This window comes from Paroedura picta, chromosome 12 (assembly GCF_049243985.1).
Source record: "Paroedura picta isolate Pp20150507F chromosome 12, Ppicta_v3.0, whole genome shotgun sequence".
Taxonomy (NCBI): domain Eukaryota; kingdom Metazoa; phylum Chordata; class Lepidosauria; order Squamata; family Gekkonidae; genus Paroedura; species Paroedura picta.
Window position 1 is genome coordinate 19,118,022 of NC_135380.1, and position 23,216 is coordinate 19,141,237.

General features: G+C 41.6%; 1 protein-coding gene across 2 annotated transcripts in view; it reads left to right on the forward strand.

Moving 5' to 3' along the window:
• EBF2 (EBF transcription factor 2) overlaps nucleotides 1–23,216 on the forward strand; it is a 251,959-nt gene that overhangs the window by 207,245 nt on the left and 21,498 nt on the right. For both annotated transcript variants that reach the window (XM_077305189.1, XM_077305191.1), the window contains 5 exons: nucleotides 10,590–10,720; nucleotides 11,870–11,996; nucleotides 20,741–20,829; nucleotides 21,765–21,830; nucleotides 22,328–22,505. In XM_077305189.1, the coding sequence (XP_077161304.1) occupies nucleotides 10,590–10,720; nucleotides 11,870–11,996; nucleotides 20,741–20,829; nucleotides 21,765–21,830; nucleotides 22,328–22,505 (591 nt within the window). The remainder of the gene's footprint in view (nucleotides 1–10,589; nucleotides 10,721–11,869; nucleotides 11,997–20,740; nucleotides 20,830–21,764; nucleotides 21,831–22,327; nucleotides 22,506–23,216) is intronic.

A 23,216-nucleotide genomic window follows, 5' to 3' on the forward strand; every position in this document is an offset into this window, starting at 1 on the left:
GTTTAAAAAAAATCAGTTGGAAGGTTCTGACCAAGAGTAAGTGACAAAAGGAGGACAACCCCATTCCTAATTACCAAGGACTTCTAATTTTCTGGGATCTGCCTTGATACATTTATCAAAAAGGTAAATCTACAAAATAGAAGCTATAAGAAGAATTTTGTAAATCACCTTGAGTTGCCATTGGGTGAAACGTATGTATGGATGATTAACTCACAACCAACTGATGGTGACACCAGCAAGCACTTTTCAAGAAAAGAGACAGAGTCGGTTTGCTATTACCTTCATCTACTGAGCCTTGCTTAATGGTGTTCCATCTCAATACCAACCCTACTTTGTTTCCATGATCTGACAAAATCAGGCTGTACCATGCTCCCTTTCCTCCTTTGGAGTTAAAAGTGTGATATAAATAAGTAAATACATAGATTGTTTTTCATAGTTCAGAAGGTCTGGCAGCAATTCTGCAGAGTCTCATGTACCTGTTACCTGAACCAAAATCCTTCCCTATTTGTTCTGGAAGGGGGGGGGGAAATCATGGGTATTGTTAACATGAACAGCTGGTTAACATGAACAATACCCTCCTCAGTTTTGCTTATACCTGTTGGCAAGGGCTGGACCATATATTGGCTAATGTGTAAAAGGTTAAGGTAAAGATATCCCCTGTGCAAGCACCGAGTCATGTCTGACCCTTGGGGTGACACCCTCTAGTGTTTTCTTGGCAGACTCAATACAGGGTGGTTTACCATTCCCTTCCCCAGTCATTACTGTTTACCCCCAAGCAAGCTGGGTACTCATTTTACTGACCCCGGAAGGATGGAAGGCTGAGTCAACCTTGAGCCGGCTGCTGGGATCAAACTCCGAGCCTCATGGTCAGAGCTTCAGACAGCATGTTGGCTGCCTTACCACTCTGCGCTGCTAATGTGTAGGCAGATTAATATAAGTGTATGAACACTAAAGGTATCCCCTGTGAAAGCACAGAGTCATGTCTGACCCTTGGGGTGACGCCCTCCAGCATTTTCATGGCAGACTCAATACGGGGTGGTTTGCCAGTGCCTTCCCCAGTCATTACCGTTTACAAGCTGGGTACTAATTTTACCATCCTCGGAAGGATGGAAGGCTGAGTCAACCTTGAGCCGGCTGCTGGGATTGAACTCCCAGCCTCATGGGCAAAGCTTTCAGACGGCTGCCTTACCACTCTGCGCCACAAGAGGCTCGTATGAACACTAAGGCACGATTTAAAGAACTTCTCATGATAGAGCTGGTGAAGTTTATTTAGGACTCTTGCTAACATATAATGAGACAGAACAACTATAACGAGACAGAACAAAGTCTGAATCCAATGGCAACTTTAAGGCCAACAAAGTTTTATTTAAGGTAAGGGACAGACAAGCCAGTTTTGCTAGTGCATTTTTAACACCAATCATTTTTTTTCAAATGCTGTCAATGAGTTGAAATGTGGAATCATTCATGAATGCTTTCTTCTCTGTTTCAGTTATGTAGAGCCAATGTGTGTTAGATTAGCACTAAAAGGTAAAGGTAAAGGTATCCCCTGTGCAAGCACCGAGTCATGTCAGTCCCTTGGGGTGACGCCCTCTAGCGTTTTCATGGCAGACTCAATACGGGGTGGTTTGCCAGTGCCTTCCCCAGTCATTACCGTTTACCCCCCAGCAAGCTGGGTACTCATTTTACCGACCTCGGAAGGATGGAAGGCTGAGTCAACCTTGAGCCGGCTGCTGGGATTGAACTCCCAACCTCATGGGCAAAGCTTTCAGGCGGCTGCCTTACCTCTCTGTGCCACAAGAGGCTCTTAGATTAGCACTGGAGAGGCCTAAATTCAAATCCCTATCCCTACTTCACTTTAGGTAACTTCCTTAATATCTTATCTTAACCTAACCCAAAGGGTTGTTAGGATAAAATAAAACAGTCACTTTGGCGTCCATTTCTTCAGGGGAAATGTTAAAATCATTACATTAATATATATATATATATATATATATATATATATATATATATATATATAAATGTTATATATATAAATGTTATATATATATATATATATATATATATATATATATATATATATATATATATATATATATATATATATATATATATATATATATATGTTATATATATATATATATATATATATATATATATATATATAAATGTTATATATATAAATGTTATATATATAAATGTTATATATATATATATATATATATATATATATATATATATATAATAAGTCACATAAATTGGCCCAAATTTCTTGGGAAGTGGTCTGAGATAAAAATGTGTTAGCTTACTGAATAGTATAAAGTAAGTCATTTCACTCTTCCAAGAATTCTTTCTCCACTTCCATGAAATTACATTCCACTTAACTCTTTCCTTAGTCTACCGCAGTTTTACTTTCTATACTTCTTGTGGCCTAAATCTGTCCCATTTTTTCAAGAACTTCTTACTTGCCTGTACAATATTGTGCTTTCTTGGTATATCAAGGAAATCTCTAAATACTACACAAGCTATGGCCATATAGAAGATAATTATCCTCTGTTTATGAACATGCATCTGCTATTTACAGGTAGATTGCCTGTGATCTTGGAGGCTTTATGAGTAATACCCATTGATAATTCTATCCTTCAGTACTACCAGATATTTTTAAAGCTATCTAATTCCTTCCCTTAGCAGGATACAAGCATGGCATTCTTCCAGACTTTAGATAAAAGGCACCAGCAAGTCCTCTTTACAGTTGACCTGTACTGTAAGAATGCCTCTATTTCAGAAGAGTAATAGAACTGGGAATTTTAAGTATAAATATATCTGCTATGGATACACCATGCATCTGATGAAGTGAGTCCTGATTCGTGGAAATATATGCTAAAATCAATTTTGTTAGTCCTTAAGGTGCCCGGAACTTCTTTTTATTTTTCAGAATTTAAGCAATGATCTTATGGTATCAATCTAGAGAGTATTTTTTAATTTTCACTCTTGCAGTTTTGATCCCCAAATCTGCCCCTCCCCAATTTTGATTCCCTTTTCCTTAAAAAAAAAAAAACCCTGACGTTTTTGTTTGCTCGTACCAAATATTTGGCACAATTTATCCAACTTGAAATGTTATTTGTGCATGAAAAAATAAGCATTATAACTATGGTATGTGTATACATAAGATATATGTATAAAATCACTTGTATAAGCAGTATGTTTATAAACAATACAATTGAATCTAAAAAGCCAGTTGCAAAAAGCAGAGAACTCCGTTGAGTAAATATGAAGCTAATGTAAAAAGAAATTAAGCTGATCACGTTCTCTCATCCTTCCATCCGTCATCTCTGGGCAGTGATGAAAGTGGAACTAATCTGATGCAGGAGTTGTTTTGTTTTCAGTTGTTTAAAAAGTGAGGTATTCATGAAAATGGAAAAAAATAATGTGAAGATAAGTAAAACTACAGGTTGGAAAGTATAGAATAGACTCTGTGTAAAACTCGTGGGGCTAAATTCAATAGATTTGTCTGTCAATCAGAAGCCTGTCCCTGATGGTTTTTGTTCATGCAAGACCCAACATCTTCAGCGTAGACCTTTCGGTGACCAAAAATGGATTCTGGACCAAAAATCCAGAATGGAGCCCCCAAGATTACTACCCCCAACCACCCTGCTGCTGGGGTCAAGCAAGTTATGGCCCTTGCCCCAGGTGCACCAGGTATAAGCAATTGTTGCCAAGCTAACTGCCTGAGACTTGAACAGAGCAAGTACCAGTTGTTGTTGCCACAGGTAGGCAGCCAGAACCCTGAACAGGCAGTTTTTCTTCTTTCATCATCTCCATCAGGGACAGAGGCAGAGCCATGGGTGGTTGTGGGTCACAGAGCATGGGGTGGCCACCCTTCTTGCCCCATTGGCTAGAACCAGCCTGATATACTGGTCCACCTCATTCTGCTGCATGGGTAGACCCAGGCCATCTTTAGCCACCATGTTTTGCCTTTTGTCTAAAACAGCCCTTTTCAAACATTTGGTCATTTGCTTGCCTGGGTTCGCTCACAGATAACCATTGCCCGAGAGGGCAAATTACATGCCATGCTTCTGCAAAAATCAGTTGTGGGAATAGGGAGAGATATCGATCTGGGTCATAAATGGTGTAACTCTTCCCTCCCACCTTTCCCCTGATCAAAAATGATCCTCTTGTAAGGGAATAGGTTCATGGAGGGATACTTGCCTTTTCGTCACTTACCAAGGCTTAAAGCAGCCAGGAGGGCACTTTTGTTCCAGGGAATTCCATGAGGAGGAAGATCTAACCACCCCCTTCCCTAGTGCCCCAGCTCTTAACCATGTGCCGACCCCCAGCTGCTTTAAGGGCAGCATGTGTGTTAGGAGTTCTAGACACAGGACTCCAGCATCACATGTCGCTTGCTCCTAAGATCAGCCCTCTGGCCACATGTCTGACCCAGCCCACCCTTATCTTAAAATCAAGTGCCTCCTACATTTTCCAACTGCTTGGCCAGAAAAGAACAGCTAAGAAGCAGCATGCTAAATATTCAGCAAAAATACTTTTTTTTTTCCAGGCTCCTTTGCTCAGCTGGGCTTGACTTGATTTTTGAACAAATCAAGCAGCATGACATCTTAGTTAAACAGAAATGTAACAGCGCAAGATGTGTATGAAAAAGTGTCAGCCATTCCCTTAAACAAGCTGCACAAAACATAACAATGCGCAGAAGGAAACTGACACTAATTGATTTTAGTTTGTTTGGCTAAGCAAGGAATCACCGTCGTCTGCAGGCTGGCTCTCGGTGTATTTTCAAGCAATTACAAATTGCTGGATCTGCTAAGCTTCAAATTGGATAATCGCCTCCACTCTCTCCAGCCCCATTCTGGCACCAGTTAAAAATAACTAGAGAAGCCCCTCTTGGCCCTATCCTCACCGCTAGTGAAAGTGAGAAGACTTTGTGACGTTACGAGAAGAGACAAGTTAGTCTATTATTTCATTAGAGTGTTTTGTTGCATTCCCCCTCCCCTTTAAAATGTGCCCCTGCATCAACCTAGAGGAGAATTAATGAACTGGAAGAAAATGATTGAATCAGTAAAGAATTCGGAGCAGTGTTAATTCTCCCCCAGCGGGCAGTGAAATGGTAGAAGGAAACTCCCAGGATTCCAAAGCTAAGAAGCCTTCCAGTTTTTCCTTGACTGATTGAATGTGATTGACTGGCTGTTCAAAGGAGTCTCGTATTTTTGGAGCACTGCCAAAGCTCCCTTCCACCTTTGACCTTGTCAACATTGGGAATGGAGTGATGGATTGACTTTGGTTATGGACTGGAAACCATATTGGGATCTTGATGGGATGTATAGTCCAGAGGCCTTGAACGTATGAGAGAGACCAAGGCAGGGAGGGGGAGAGAAATACCCTGTCCTATAAAGGCCAAAAATGATCGCCGTCAGCTTCTGTGTTGCAAAGCTCTCTATTTACCAGGACTACCCTTTATTTTCTGACCTCTATCAAATCTCTATCCCCATTTTGTCCTAATGTTTGCATTTTGGGCATCCCTTTATTAAAATTCTGTGCATTGTGAGAGTTGTTGTCCTTCAGTGTCCAGTACCTCCCCAGAGTTAAATATTTGAGTATGTGGATGGCTGGACACATCTTGGATGCATTTTGTCCCAAGTGTACATGCAAGTGTGTTTATCTCCTACAAAGGCATTTTTCCCCATCCCATCTCTCAACCTTAATATTTCTGAGGTGGCTAGCAATCATAACTGAAGTTAAAAGCAATAACTCAAAAATAAAATTCACAATTCAACAGCCAGAAATCTAGCAGTTGTTTAACGTAACAGAGAAAGGAAAGTGGGGCAGCTGGAATTAATGTTTGTTTGTTTTTTAATCTGATACCCAGAACTCTAAGCCATGCTGAATATGTTCTAGAGCAGTGGTTCTCATGCTGTTACCCTTTAATACAGTTCCTTAGATTGTGTTGAGCTCCAAGCATAAAATTATGCAAGTGTTCTTTCACAAATATTAAACTGAAACTGACCAATGGCGTGAAGATCTATTGTTCATGCTTGTATATAAATTGGTTTTTTTCTAGGGTTTCTCAGTTCAATTCTGCCTCTTGTCCCACCATGCTGATCTCGATCTACCCCGCAAGGATGGCGCCCCCCCGGCCAAGTTGCTTGCCCTGCTATGACCCCTGTGAAAGGGTCGTTCGACCCCCAAAGGGGTCCCAACCCCCAGGTTGAGAACCACTGTTCTAGAGTCAGGGGGCTACTACAGAGAAGGCCTTGTCTATTAATCAGTTATAGCCTCCTCTCACATGTGGAAGATTCACGGCATCCAAAAAAGATGGAAGTTTTGGGGCACGTTGATGTAGGCTATCTAGAACAAAACTGGGAAGTGTGCAAAGAATGTTCAGCTTCTCCAAGACATCAAAGAACTTTGATAATTCCAATGCTTCTTTCAGTAGCCACGAGTACATGGGGGAGAAGATTCAAACTAGCATTTTTAGAATAGCTTCAGTATTACATATACCAACCTTTCTCAGCCTTTTTATCATTGAGAAACCCCTGAAACATTCTTCAGGCTTCAAGAAACCCCAGAAGCAGTGAGATCATGTAGAATATGGTTAGGAAGCAGAAGATGCCCACCTAAAGCCCTTTCTACCCCATCATTGGCCATTTTGGGAGGGCTAGGTGGGTCAATATGACTATATATGATCATTTCACCCATAAATGTTTACATTTTTATAAATAAATAATAAATAAATAAAATTTATTAACTCCAACTCATTCAGGAAACCCTTCCAGGGCCTCAAGAAACCCCAGGGCCTCACGAGAAAGCCTGACATATACAGATAGATTCAGTCAGTGTAGCCATGTTGGTCTTTAAGACCACCTCAGTTTCATTTAAGGTATAAGCTTTCACATTTGATGAAGTGTGAATGCACACAAAAGCTTATACCTCAAATAAAACTTAAAGATACCCCTGGATACAAATTTTATTTTATTACATATACATATTACTTTTATATAAATTACAAATTAGTCTATGTTTTAATGGCATCATGTGGAATGCTGTTAAATAAATGGACCCATTATAAGCACCAATCATACAGGACAATGATTATTTATCTTAGTCCTTGGAGATGTTGACTATGGTGAGTCAATAGAGTTATCTCAGGATTTTTGTAGCCTCTGGAGAGTATACCTCGTGAAAGGACTACAACCACAGCCTCTTCCCTAACCATTCAGCTTTCCTTTTAAAATACTAGAATACTCACATCATGACTGCAGCATACTCTGTGCACCACCCCACCAAACACACATGCAACAAGATATATTGACTGTGTAAATAACCCAGGAAATAACCCTGTTCTTAATGGGTTTGCACTCCCCATAATGGAGCAGGTTAATAACTTAGGGAAGTTCTTGGACCTAGACCCCCTGCTGAATAAACAAATGGCCAGTTGCTCCTTTCCCTAATTTTGACTGTTGAACCAGTTGTGATCCTTCCCAGGCAGAAAAGAACATTTAGATTAAATGACTGCCCTTGAAGAAGGTCCAGAAGCTACCGTTGGTGCAGAGTGCTGCTGCTGAAGTGTTGATGGGAGTAGATTGCAGAGAGTAGACCACTACAGTCTCGTTCCACCTACACTGGGTTTCCGTTTGTTTCCAGGCTTGAATCAAGATTCTGGTATTGACCTTTAAAGCCTTTTACAATATAACTGAAGGGACACCTTCTCCTAATTAACTGGTCTATAAATGTGAACCTACCCATACGGCTCATCTTGGGAGGCCCTGCTTCCGTTGTCCCCGTCATCTGAAGCTAGATGGGTGGCAACCCAAGAAAGGGCCTTCTCAATCATGGCCATGAAATTGAAACTCCCTCCCTGGGGAGATCTGTCTACTACTCTCTACCAGTGTCTTTCACAACCTACTAAAGACTTTTTGGCTTTACTTATCCCACTAATATACCCACAATGGTTACTGGCTCCCCTTTCTGTTTTTTAAAAATAGGTTTTCATTTGAATTATTTTATAATAATGAATGTATTTATAAATGATCAGATATTTTATTTTAACTTTGCCAACCTGTGGACTCAGGTGGACAGGTGGCATAAGGATATTTAAAGTAAACTGTAAACTGAATAAATAAATAGCTGTAATCTTTGTAATTGCCAAGGTCCCGCTTTGAGACTCCTTCGGGTCGAGAAAAGAGGCATATAAGAACCAACTCTTCTTCCATTCACCTTCCCTTTCCTCTCCCCACAGCAGACACCTTGTGAGGTGGGTGAGGCTGAGAGAGCCCTGACATCACTGCTCGGTCAGAACAGCTTTATCAGTGCTGTGGCGAGCCCAAGGTCACCCAGCTGGTTGCATGTGGACAGTGAGTGGGGAATGAAACCTGGCTTGCCAGATTAGAAGTCTGCACTCCTAACCACTACACCAAGCAGGCTCTGGAGCAAGGTGACAGGCTTGCAGGCCAGATTTACAACAGAAAACTGTGCAAGCTTTTCAAATTCTCCAGAACGTTTTCATTAGTTTGGATGTTAAAAGAAAAGTGAATCCCAGTGTTATAAGTGCCCTTCAAGCATAAAATTTAAGTGCGTTCAAACATAAGGACCAAGTTCCCAAATCAGTTAGACAGACTGGATTCTGAGGAGCCTGATTTAACTTTACAGGCAATGTACTTTTAGTTTATTTTAAAACCAATTGTATCTTCCTTTTATTGTATTCTTCTGTGGTTTCTGAACTGCACATTATCTTCACATTGTAGTTTACTGAGGGGTTGTATTGGGCGATAGGCTGAGAAAGTGTAATGCTACTGAGAATAAAGAATGTGTGTGGATTCCTTCAAGTTCAGCTGTCGTGTTCCAAGCTAGGGGAGGATTAGAACCTCTCTCTGTTCTAAGCAGGAACTATCTTCCTGCCAAAAGCTCCAACCCTAAAAAGTGGACCAGTGTCACATTGGGACCTGTTGCTCAGAAGAATCCCTGGTGGCATGTGTGGCTCTCTGAGCCACTGAACGAGGATCACTGCTCTAGATTCACTGGGGAAAGGTGGATTAATTACAATGCCCTCCTGTGATCTTCAGAGCCTCTTGTGGCGCAGAGTGGTAAGGCAGCAGACATGCAGTCTGAAGCTCTGCCCATGAGGCTGGGAGTTCAATCCCAGCAGCCAGCTCAAGGTTGACTCAGCCTTCCATCCTTCCAAGGTCAGTAAAATGAGTACCCAGCTTGCTGGGGGGTAAACGGTAATGACTGGGGAAGGCACTGGCAAACCACCCTGTATTCAGTCTGCCATGAAAACGCTAGAGGGCATCACCCCAAGAGTCAGACATGACCCGGTGCTTGCACAGGGGATACCTTTACCATTACCTTTACCTTTACCTTTTACCTGTGATCTTCATTCAAACCTCCACTCAACCATGTAGCTCACTGAATGACCTTAAGCCCATCACTTAAGGTTGCTGTGATGGCAAAGGGGGACCCATGTATGCTTCTGTAAGCTACTTGAGAAAGTGAGAAAAATACAAATCCAAGAAAGAAGCTCTGAATCATGACAGCTCTAGCAATTCAGATTAGCAACGTTTTCTCAAAATAGCATAAAAAGCCAAGAATGCAGTTTGTCTCTGGTGAACATGGGTTATTATGGAATATGCTTACATGTGAAGCATGAGATCTACCACTGAGCCAATTCATCAGAATCATTGTAGCTGTGGATTTCTTACTCCAGTGGGGGCAAATAACAGTTTTCAGTTTTCCCAAGTTCATGAAGCCCAATATAATCAACATTCTTTCTACCAAGAACCGATAAAGTAGAAAACCATATTTGCGCTATAGGTTTAACCTGGTTTAGTAGTCATCCCCTCTCCCTTGTCAGTTCTGGGAGCTTATGTAAGGAAGTGTGAGGGATTGCTAACAGACATTGCTAGGATTCTTGCCAGACTATAATCCCCAGATTTCTTTGGGGCAGGGGGGAAGAAAGCATGGTGGCTGGAATAAAATTTATATACTTGTGCAGGATATTGGAAGGGAGACGGAAAAGGTTTTCAGGTCCAAGGAGATATTGCAAAACAGTAGTGGAATGCTGAATTTCTTTAACATTTTTGCCAATATGTAGATTGTAATTTTTTACTCATGGGTTGCTGCCCAAACATGTATTTGGTTAATATTTGTCCTTCTATCCATCTTCCTTCCTTCCTTCCTTCCTTCCTTCCTTCCTTCCTTCCTTCCTTCCTTCCTTCCTTCCTTCCTTCCTTCCTTCCTTCCTTCCTTCCTTTATCATCATCATCAATCTACCTGCCTACTAGCTACCTATCTACTGCACAATCCAGTTTCTATTGTGCAAATCCCATGGTTTCAAGCTACATATTTTATTTATTTATTTATTTATTCGTTTATTCGTTTGTTTATTTATTTATTTATTTATTCGCTTAATTCATATACCAACACTCACTGTGACATCTCAAGGTGTTGTGTGAACATCTCCAGCTCTGGATTAGCATCAAGACACATAAACATCCCTAAGACTATAGGACCAATAAAGACAATCTGTGCCTTCACAGTAACTCTAGCCTCCTCTTCCACTGCATTGTTGTTTTCTTTCCTTTTAGCCACTCCATGCATCAAAGCTATTAGTCCAAGTGAAGGCTGGACCACTGGTGGCGCAATGGTGATCATTATAGGAGACAACTTCTTTGATGGACTACAGGTCGTGTTTGGAACCATGCTTGTATGGAGTGAGGTGAGCTGCCTTACTCTTGTCTCTTTGCATTTTTCAGGTCCTTCTTACAGAGGGATTCTCTGTCTCCATTTTTGACTGTGTAGTGATCATTTCCCAAGGAACAAGATTCAAATAGCAGCATCAAACGATAGCTATTCCAGTTTAGCACATCCCCTGTAGATTAGGCACTTGAGTTATGCCATCCTACTTCCAGATCTGCAATGTTGCCCTTAGGCTACTATGCAAAGCCCTTCAAAGACCAGTTCAGGGCTCCTCTCTGCATCTCTACCTGCTACCAGACACTCTGTTTGCAATTCATTTTCTGCAGACCCACCCCCATGCCCCTGGGCCTGTGCTCCCCCAGCTGCTTTTAAGCCCTCCCACTCTCCATGCTCACAGCCCCCTTTCCCTCCCACAGCCCTTTCCCTGACAATGCAGGATGGTGTGTACTGCTGGGAGTGCCATCTCCATGGCCACCACCATGCGCTACCTTCCTTCTCTCTCTTGGCATATATATCCAGGAGCATAAGTGTCACTGGAGGTGCACTCATGAGTTGAAGGACGGGCACATGGATGAAAGATGGGGAGGGACATCAGCGGCCACAAGCTGTGTCAGAAGTTTGCCCCATAGGGGGTCCCATATGTACTGATGGGCTACACATAAGTAATCCCCAACAGGGCAAGTGGTGGCTTCATAGGAGAATTTCAAGCAATGGATATAGTGTGTGTCTGTTTGGGGGGGGGGGGCTTAAATCCCTTTGCCTGTGCACTGATGTTCCCGTCTGAATTCCACACACACCATTAAACTCTCAGCATAGAACTCCCAGGGCTTGGCCAATCAAAACGTTCAAGGTAGATACATGTGGGACACTCAGATTTTATAATTCATGCCTTGCTCCTCATTATCCCAATGTTATTTTCAAGTAATTATTAATGCATACGCTCCTCTTTTTACGAGCTGTTGAGAATACTCATGATTGCAGCCTTAGTGTTTTCCTTCAGCTGTACCCAATCCACAGTCTTGGGTTTGGTCCTGTTAGTATGGTGGGAATCTCATTCTGCTGAGTTTTGACCTTCTTATGTATCAAGTGACAGAAAATGGAATGGTGAAGGGCATTATGGGAGAATCAATCTCCTAAATTCTAATTTGTCCTCTCTCTTTGACCCCAGCTGATTACTCCTCATGCCATTCGTGTCCAGACGCCCCCTCGACATATCCCTGGTGTGGTGGAAGTAACATTATCATATAAATCCAAACAGTTTTGCAAAGGAGCTCCTGGTAGATTTATTTATACAGGTATGTGGGGATAAATGGGTTAATTTGGCAGAACCTTGTTTTTTGTGTCATAGCTTGCATCCGAACTGTTCTGCCCTTTTCATTAGATTTTTTTTTACTTTGAAATGGGCAATGGAGGAAGCCTTCTTTGTTGTTTTCCTAAATCTGTACAGTTTTTCCCCTTGAAATGTTATAGTCCAGAGACATTTGGTGACAGCCAGCTTGGTGTAGTGGTTCAGAGTGATGGCCTGATATTTGGGGAACCAGGTTTGATTCCCCACTTCTCCACAGGCAGCCAGCTGGGTGACCTTGGGTGAGGCAGTCACAGTTCTTTCAGAGCTTTCTTTCAGAGCATCTGTTGGGGGGGGGATTTCTCCACCCCCCAATGATTTCTCCCCCCCCCCCCAGCCCTCTGCTGCAGTTTGGCCAAACAAAATATGCAAAAGGAACAGAGCTGGAAATTATTTTCAGCTTTACCCAGGTTGTTTTGGTTTGTTTTGTTTGTTTTTGTTTGTTTTTTTGCTTCTGTATGCTAGAGGATGCACTATAGAATTAGGAAATCAGGCAATTTCTGCATCTCAGATCATGACAAGCAAAGCGATAAACACAGCTATTAAGTACAGCTGCACCTGGCGCAGCCAATTCCCCCAGCTCATTGTGGTTGGTAGGACTGCTTAAAGAAAAGCATAGAACAATAAAATAAGAACTTCCAGGCGACACAATTAACCTATCTAATGCTTTCTGCTCCAATTGTCAGATTAGCGATTTACGGATCATCTTGGTATGATTTCATAAATAATCAATACGAAATATTCTGAATTTTTCCCTCAACCTAAATCAAGGGTGCTATCTTCTCATATGAATCTGTGGTTCACCTGGAGATAGTTCTGTAATGAGGTAGTTACTGAAGGTGGTGGATTCAGGGAGGTGACCACAGCCAGCCAGCCTGCTACCCTCTTTACTGCCTCCTCCTGGGAGCTGGATTGTATCATGTTTTTCCTTCCTCATTCCCTAGGCCTTTTCAAAAGAAGTGAGGCCAACTACGCATGGCAGTTCCTGAACTCTTGCAAGATGCCTTCTTGAGAGAGCTCAGCCACCATTTCTGGTTGCTTATCATCAGGTTGCACAACATGGGGGCAGAACTATCACGAGAGGAGGTCATCTCTCAAGAGTTCAGAGACCCCTGTCAGATATGGACTGCTTGCCACCCTATTTGTAATTAAAGCAAGTGCAGCCCAGCAATATGGAAGATTATCTCCTGTGTCCCCAGAGTGGAGGTGGTGAAAGCATCAGAGAGACATGAGTGGAATGGGGTATGCTGGTGAAACACCTTGAGCCAAACTGGTTAGAGAACACCATCTGTTTGCGTTCAGACTTCATGTCAAGCAGATCGCCATCCATGACTACCACACAAGTAACTTGTAGCTATGCTCACAGACCTCCTTCTTTCCTCCTGTCACACTTGGAGAATGGCTGAAGGCTTTCTGATTTCAGAAGACTTATTAATGTATTCAGAACATTTCTGTGACATCCTTCCACCCCATTGAGGGTCCTTAAGGCGGCAGCATTGAAACATTTCAAACATTTAAAAGCATTTAAAACACAAATTATATAAAGCATTTATTTAAAACAGTTAAATAAAATGTAAACATAAAAATAGAAACAAACCTAAGAGGGAAGGGGGCTAATAAGTGTTAGTGAGGAAAGGCCAAACAAAATGAGTCTTTACCTGCTGGTGGAAGATGATAGAGGGAGACAGACAAATCCCTGTGGGAAAAGAGTTTCAAAGTTTCAGTACCATGACTAAGAAAGCACTTTCCTGAGATGCCACCTGCCTAGAGCAAGACTGTGAGGGCACCAGAAGCAGGGCCTCTGAAGATGACCTGAGTGGTCAGGTAGGTTAATATGGAAGTAGACTGTCTATTTCACTTCCATCAAACTCCAGTTTGCCATGACATCAGAATGCATGCAGCTGGGCAAGTCTGGTTAAAGGCTTTGATCTAGAGTTGGCAGCAGGCTTTGGAAACTAGAAAGCCTTCAATATTAGAGAAAGAAAGAAGCCTTCTGTAGTCGAGAAAAGAGCAGAAGTGTGTGAACACAACCGCCTGATGTGTTTGTGTGTGTCATAGACAGGTCAGATCGTTTTGTCAGCTATAAGAAATCAGCAAAGGGGCCCTTTTTCATCTTCTTTGTGTTGTTAACATAAGCGTTGGGATAACAAAGCCTTCCCTAACTAAAGATGGAAGGAATACGGTGGGTTGCTCATGATAGGCAAGGCAAATTGGCCACTAACTGGTGGTGCAAGGGGGGGGGGGAGGCCGGAAATGGAGCACCCTTGGTACTGACCAGTATCAGCATGTAAGAACCACATTAAGTGGCATTTATTGTACGGGGCCAACAGCCATTAAAATTAGGATGCACAAAACAGAGCATAAACTACAGAACAAAAATATTATAAAGCTAAAATCATTTAAGGTACATTAGTGCCTTCCCTGTGTACATATAAAGTATGCCAGGCTTTAGATGCAGCTCTAGCCAGTATTTTCCTGAGATCAGTATCAACCCAACCCTGTGCAGCCCACTGTAGCCCTATTCATAAGTTACAGTGAACGCATACACTTAATTTTTAAAAAATATGTGCATTGAGTAATTTTGTAAAGTTACATTCAATGAATGTTACCTTTAGCTAAATGTTTGATACAAATCTCACACTTATGTGGTGGTTCCCAGTTTCATTTGTGAAGTGGACATACAATGGCTGTTTCTTACAGACAGATTATGCACGTACAAGCAGGATTTGCATGCATCCACTGTAACGTGAACAAATTTTATGTGGGGAGGATGACACTTTGCGCTTCTGGGCAAAGTTCATGTACAAACGAAGGTAAACAAACCCAGCAGAAATCACTGGCCAAGTCTGGAGCGAAGGTGGAGCTGCCCAAATGACAATAGCCATAGGCTGCCTAAGGCATCCCAATTAAAAAACAATCAGCAACAATAAATGTTCTGGGGTGGGTGGAAGCAGCTAAGAAACAATGACCCTAGACAAGAAATCCCCTGAGAAAATCAAGTTTTTTTTTTTTTAAATAACATTTCAAAATTCACCTGCAGTCTTTCAGACAATTCCAAGTGGGACTAACTATTCCGTAAGTAGGAGCAAGCCTGAAGGCTCATGTGTCAAAATGTTAATTTTGTCTACTGAGCAAATACTTTTCAGTGTGTATGCAAATGAATCCAATGTCAGATTAGAGCTCATTTCCACCTTCCAATTGTGCAATCCTAAGCAGAGTGACACACTTCTAAGTCCATTAGAATCACTTTGGTTGGGAGGGTGTAGCTCTGTTTATTATTATTATTATTATTATTATTATTATTATTTAGATTTTTATCCCGCCATTCATGGCAAGCCGTCTCGTGGCGGGTTACAAGAGAAAACCCCACATAAAACACATAGCTCCCCATTTAAAAACCCCATTAAAACAGTTACATCAAATCAATTACAGGTGGCAAAACTATCATCCCCTCCCCCAACCTGTGCGGCTGCTACTAGGTGCGCCAGGGGACTTTCTCCAGCCCAATATCCACCACCAAGATGATCCAGAATGTGATCTTCCAGGAGGCCCACCTGATCTTCCGCACCCTGGCTTCCACCATAGACCTGATGGAAGAGCTCCATCTTGCAGGCCCTGCAGAATGCAGAAAGTTCTTGCAGGGCCCTCAGCTCTTCTGGGAGCTCATTCCACCAGGTAGAGGCCAGGTAGGAATTCACTGGACAAGTACTTTGGACGGCCTAAACTAAACATAATGACTCACAAGCAAGTGCCACTGATCACGGGAAATGATTGACAATCAAGTAATATTTAGGATCAAGCTGTTGGCTACTTCAGTATCATGCTTCTTAGCCCTTAGCAACTACTCCCATTTGTGTAATATTGTGCGTTATTCTTGCTGAAGAAAGGAGATTACTTCTTTTACACTGGCTTGTGCTGTACTTGAAAGATATGTATTCCCCTGGCATCCGCCTGTTATCATTTTCAAGCATCTCCTTAAGAAAAGAGCCATCTATTTCATTTCCTATCCTTTCTCTGCCTGTTTTTACTTTTCCTGTTTTTACTTTTAAGCTGCAGCCTTGCAGATAGCGTGTTTCCATGTGGATTTTAAATTTTGTAGAATGCCTTGCAGCTCTGGGTACTTTTAAAAATAACAACTAAGGCGGAGAGAGTTACAGGAGCTTTAACTGCCACATCATGCCCACTCAAGCTGTTTAGTGGAAGCAGATACAACTGCAGGGATTGGATCCAGTGTTCCTGTTAGCAAACAGGTGGGGGTGGTAAAGCAGGGAGTATTTGGAAACTCAGGACACGCCTGCTAAAAATCAGAGAATTCTTCAATATTTAATGCAAAATTCAATTCATGCTCAAACTGATTAGCCAAGCAATAATGGAATCGAGACGGTTTGTTTGAAGAGGCAAGTGTCGTAAACTGTTTAAAAGACAACTATAAAAATTAAAGATACATTTCAAGGGAAAATCTGAATGTCACACTGGGAGCTGTGATTGGGATGCACGTGATCCCTGTAAAGGGTACTTGTAATAAGGCATGGAAAAGTGCTAACACTGTGGCGGTTAAGGATCTGTCAGCAGTTCCTCTCAGAGTGCTGTCCGTCAAGACATTGCTCCACAGCGGTCAGCTGACTGGCAGAGATGAAGAGCCTGAAGCCACTGTTTTGAGCTACGTTTCTTTCTTCATTTTTTTTTTTTTACTCTCAAAGAAAATGCAAAATCCCTCCTAGCTGAAAACATTTTGGGGGAGCTATTTGAGGGGCTCCCAAACATACTAGCATTGTATAAGGCTTGATTCTTGTACTAAGACCGGGCTGGATCTGCACTGGACTTTTTTATAAACTTGTTTTAAACTCATTTTTATAAACAAATTATATAAACTCACCTGCACCTTATTTGATTTCTGTTCTGATATTTGGCACTTTAAATTTTCTCTCTGCAACATCTATGATTGGTTCGCGGTGACACTACCTTTTCCCCGTGATATCCAGGAGTGAATATAACTTGCTATATTTGATAAAACCACTCCAAAAGCCCCAGTATTAAGTGGATATTTTTACGTTTGTCAGATTAACTTTCTCCCTCTCCTCCATGCCTCCAATGCTGGCATAATGTGGTAGTCAGTCACTGATTGGTCAGGGCATCAGTTCAAAGACTAACTGGTGCCCAGTTGCCATTCCCTCACAAGACTTATTTATGTTCTCATTTCTAAAGTGACTGTGCTCCAAGCCCACACTTCTATGCACTGAGATTTGGCTTTTGGATTGCTTTTCCCACCTCTTGTTCTCTCCCCCGTTTCACTCAGGAAAAGAAAAATAAACAAGCAGCTTCATGCTCTATTCCCCCCCCCCCCCACATGCTTGCTTTGGCTATAGAGGAGACAGGAGTTGACCAAATCCTGACTAGAGATGGAGCAAATTTTCAAACAAGCTCTCTTCATTTTGAATTATCTGACAAAAAAAGAGAGTTCATTTTCATTCCCATTTGATTCCCCCAACCCAACATTCTGTATTATGGGTGCTATAGGATGCAGTTGTTTGAAAAGGTACAAAAACATGTTATTCAAGTCAAGTAGCACCTTAAAGGCCAAGAAAATCATCCAGGATATAAGCTTTACTGAGTAGACTCAAATTTTGTTCTTCTACTAATTAACTAAAATGCCCCCCACCTTAAATTATAAAATTAATTTTATAATCCTTCCTCCAAAGTATCCTTCCTCCAAAGTACATAGATCTCCTGTCTTCATTTTATGTTGACCACAACCCTGTGAGGTAGGTTAGAATGAAGGAGGGAGAGAGACAGAATGAAACCAAGACTGGCCCAAAGTCACTCAGTGAACCTGATAGCTAGATGGGGTATGTTTACTTTTAGCTGCTCCTTACCATCATTATACCACACTGAACGTTTATGTTTTGTATTATTTCTGTAAAATTCATTATGGCATAAGTACATTTTGAAAATGAAGCTTGAACATTTCTGATATTCAGGAAATGCAGTTCGAGTTTTAAAGTCTTCTAACATTTGAATTTTCTTGCTTTGTCAAATTTAATGAGATTCTGAAGACTAGTTTATAACGGTGACATCTTTATTTAAGTCAGCCTACGTTACCAATTTAGTCACTGGCAACTAAAGGCCTGTTCAAGGTCTTATTTAATTTCTGAGCATAGATCTAAATTTTTCTAAGCAGGGAGAGCTAGAAATTTTTTAAAAAGCCAAAATACTCAAGAAACTGCAAAACCACTATCTGAAGATATTATTTCTGCTGCAAGCTGTCGTGATTGGATGAAATCATTCTTTTTGGTTAATATTTTTAGTAAAGAAATAATATAGCAACACTTTTGTTTTTAATAATATAGTTTGAGATTCCCATTAGATATATTTTAGTTAAGTAGGAACATGTACAGATTTGGGTATTTAAAAAAAACACACACACACACACAAATTTTATGACCCCTTTTGGTTAAGACATGTAACCTAAGCTATTAGATTCTCACGTGAGAAGATAAACGGTACATAGTGATATATAAGATCTCAAGAGGATTCTGACAAATTCTCACGATTATTGGCACAACTTCTCTACCCTGCTCCCAAATGGGAAATAGATTCTGTGGCAGTTGAAATGTGTATTATTAAACTTCTTAAGTGATCCAGAATGGTTCCCAGTAGGAAAGGGAGGGGGGGAAACCATTCTAAGTATAGCCAATAAGGCTACATTCTCAGATCTATGGCTTCTCTATTAGAATTCCAGTCAATCCAGTCCTGTAATATTTCAACTCAAGGCCATACCATAACAGGCCTGTTAAAGCAAATAAAAAAAGATATTTCACCTTTGGTTAAAAATAAGAAACGGATTGGCATAATGTCTTCTGAGTTAATATTGTTTTTTCCAATAAGCACTCCGTGTAGGAAGGAAAATGTTTTGCAATTCCACCCATCCAAAAATCTCAAGGATTTTCTGAACTCCTACAGTTTGAGAAGGTTGATTTTCTCCCCAGCCCCCACCCCATTCCACTCTGCCTCCTTTTTCTTTTAACAGACACTCATGTGCTCTCTACATTTTGCTGTATTGATTCTGATTATATTGCTTACATTGCATTGTAATGATTATTTAAACCCTTCCTACCAGTGAGAGGTGTTGTTGCACACCTGAGTACTTGGGCTGGTTCTGTATTGTTGCCAGTTGTTCTGTGTTCTAGGAGGAGTTGCCAGTTGCCTTTAAGAACTATGCTTGGAGGTTGAGCTGGAGACTACTTAAAAAATTAAATAAAAGGGTTCCCCCCCCCCCTTGAATAAATGTGTTACCATATTTAAACTTCATCAGACTGGGTTTAAGTGTGTCTTTCCCCCACCCTTTTTATTTAGCTTACAAGTATTTATTTTGCTATATACCAAAGATGCCCCCTAAGTTACGTAAAAATTTCTGTTTTGTCTGTTGATGGCCACACACTGTGAATTTTTATCATTCACATAGAGGCTATTCGGTTTCCTGTTCAATGGAATTATATTGCGACTCCACCCAGGCTGACTATCAGCCCTGCCTCCTGCAGTGCAGCCCTAGAGACAACCCACTAATTTTGCATCTGACCTCAAAGCTTAGGTATACTCCATAACATTTGGTTTGTTGAGAATCAGAGAATGCACAGGAATATACTGTTGCATAGTGGTAGTTTAGTTGTCCAATAAATAAATTTGGAGTGTCTGTGGCTACTGGATGGTGTTGTGGCTCAGGGGAAGAGCATTTTCTTTGCATGCAAAAGGTCCTAGGTGCAAATCCCGGCATCTTCAGTTAAAAGGACAAGGCAGCAGGTGCTGTGAAAGACCTGTGCCTTAGACCCTAGAAAGCTGCTGTCAGTCTGAATAGTCTAGTTCAGTTTAAGGCAGGCAGCTTCATATAAACCTACTAGGGGCCAAGCCCGTTGCATTCAGAAATACAGTGGGCAGTGGGTTAGGAGGGTGGAGTGGAAGAACTCTGCGGACGGCCTCCCCCTCCCCCCAGGACCTGGACCCAGGCAGCTGTTAAGGAACTCACCAGCAGGGGCAGCTCTCAAACAGCAGGGATCTGCAGCCTCAGAGGGAAGTGGAAGGAGGAGGGGTGTTTGGCGTGGAGGTCAGAAGGCTATTGGCTGGCTGCTGGGCAGACAGGCAAGCCAGATGGAGGAGGAGGCACTCAGGGTCAGGACAGCCACCCTCAGTGGGTGTTAAGCACCGAGTGGCACTTGCGTCATGAGACATGCTCCTCCTCCAAGGCCTTACCAGAAATATGAAGTGAAACAGATGTGTTCTTTTTCTGAGATGGGTGATCTGCCTTTCAAAGCTGTGTATTGCCCAGCAACCGTGCCGTCAAACAGACATGCACCACTGGAAGGGTTCACAAATTTCATTTACAAATGTTTGCAATTTTTTTCTCTGAGACCACAGACAGATGTACATACCTTCTTGCTTGTATATACTGCATTTTTGAAAAGAGTTTTTTATTCCCCTTCAACTTTCTTGTTTTCTTTTAAAACTTTTTAATGCTAGTTTGGCCTCAAAAATGCTTTAAAAATGGAGCCGGTTATATTTTGTGCCATAAATCTGAACACTCGAAACACCAATTCTATGGTAATTTGAACATTTTGTTTTGGTTTTCCCCAAAGGAAATAAAATATACTAATTTGTCTTCATCTTACACATTCAGATCTTCTTCCTTGCCTTGTATTTCAGCTTTAAATGAACCTACCATTGATTATGGCTTCCAAAGACTTCAGAAGGTTATCCCAAGACATCCTGGTGACCCAGAACGATTAGCTAAGGTAAAAAACCCAAAGATTTATATAAAGAATATTTAACCAACTCTCAACTGCTTACACCATTTCATGCCTCCTGGAGCATATCCAGTTTTCATCAGCCGAGATCAGGGATTCCCAACCAGGCTTCCAGGAAACCATTGGTTAACACAAGAGCTCCCCAGGGGTTACACAGCCTTCCCCAGAAGTTTGAATGGAGCCCACTTCCCTTTTCTCCACAAAGCCTGAAAAATATTTCAGGGGTTCCTCCATAGTCAAAAGATTTTAAAAAGGGTGGGTGGGTGTGGAAGGAGGACTATTTTTGTTAATTAACCAAGTCACCAAGCTTTATTAATGCTATAGAAAAAGATGCTCTAATAAGCTATAGATCCTTGATAAATTGAACAATAGCTATATAGCCATAACAGTAGAGCAATATAATAGTGGAACAAACATGGTGAGAACATCCCATGGGATGGTCCTGTGGGATGGACATATCGGTGGTGGGTTTAATGGGAGGGGGCTCAGGAGCCAGTGGAAGGTGATTGAATTCAGGTCTGCCTCAGTCAAATGCCTGGCGGAAGAGCTCCCTTTTGTAGGCCCCGCAGAACTGTTTATCTCATACGCCCGAAATCTTGTTGGTTTCTAAGATGCTGCTGAAATGAAATCTAGCTATTTTAGGCTGGTGAGTGTTTCCATGGCTAGTTTAATGATTATTGTTATACTGTGTGTTTTAGGACTTTATTATCATATTTTATTTTTGAACTGGTTCCAAGAGGTCTTGAACCACTTCAAGGTATCATATACTTTTCTAAATAAAGTTTGGTTTTGGGGATTTTTTAGTCATGTCCTATCAATACATGTGCATTGGCCAAAGTGAATCCAGCAGGCCTAGCCAGTCCTCTGCATGTAGGTAGCCCTTTTAATATAATCCCTGGGTTATCCTCCTTTCCTTCCTTTAGGAAATGCTTTTGAAACGAGCAGCTGACCTAGTTGAAGCACTGTATGGAACGCCGCACAATAACCAGGTTAGAAACCCTTCCTTCATAAGTTCTTTAAAGCTACCAGGAACTGAAAAACTGCCTTTTCCCATATGAATTTGCTGGATATTTGAGATCATTTTTGGAGGCTTATCTTCAGATGCCCCCTGGCTTCAGAAGTTAGTCAGGGACAGACTAAGCTTTTGTTTTCTATGACTGAGCTCCATTTAGGGGATGCTCTCCTAAAGAATTCTCTCCTCTAGCATCTTTTAGGCACTAGGTGACTCATTTACTCTGTTGTTGCTTTTCCTTTCTCCTCCTCCCTGATGGTGCTGGTTTTCTAATTTTATGCAAAATGTTGATTCAACAGTGTTTTTATGTGCTGCTATTGCTTTGATTTAACTCTTCCTAATTTGATTGTTACTGATGTTTTACGTGTCTTATTGCAGTTGTTTAATTGCATTAATACCCAGAGAAATTTTAAAAGGCAACATATAAATCATTTAAATGGATGAGTCAATGTGGGTGTTTTGTTCTGCACATAGGACATTATTCTGAAGCGAGCTGCTGATATAGCGGAAGCTCTCTACAGCGTCCCCAGGAATCCTGGCCAGATCCCTGCTTTGTCCAGCTCCCCTGCTCACAGTAGCATGATGGGCATCAATTCCTATGGCAGCCAATTAGGAGTCAGTATCTCAGAGTCAACTCAAGGGAACAATCAAGGTAAGGTCGTTGATTGAAATACAGGAAACACATCTCTTTTCCTTAAGGATTAAGGCGCAAAATGGTGGCAGAGAAGGGCGAGACAGCAAAACAATGAGGAGGGGCTGGGAGGCGCAATTATTCTTAGTGTTATGCCATTCAGCTGGTGTTCCACTATTTTTAACTATGTGCGGAAATACCCTGGGTATATTTCTGTCTTGCTCTTCCCTCAAGGAGCTCAAGCAGCATATTTGATCCCTTCCCCATTTTAACTTCATAACAACCCCGTGGAGTAGGTGAGGCTAAGATGACAATTGACCACAGTCACCCTGGGAGTTTGTGGTTGAAGGGGAATTTGAACCCAGCACTCTAACCACTACATGTTCATTAGTTCATTAATACTTTATATTTTATGGATTCTTGATTTTTATGAATGTTATTAAGGTCCTCTTCTCTCTGGGTTCTTCTGATCCGCGGGAACACATACGGATTACTCGCAGCCTGTATCTTGATGGCTAAAGGAAGTCTGCACATGTTAAGAGAGCCATGTGGCGTAGTAGTTAAGATCAGCAGCCTCTAATCTGGAGAACTGGGTTTGATTCCCCACTCCTCCTCCACATGCAGCCAGCTGGGTGACCTTGAGCTAGTCACAGTTCTCTCAGAGCTGTTCTCCCAAAGCAGTTCTGTCAGAGTGATCTCAGGTCTACCTACCTTACAGGGTGTCTGTTGTGG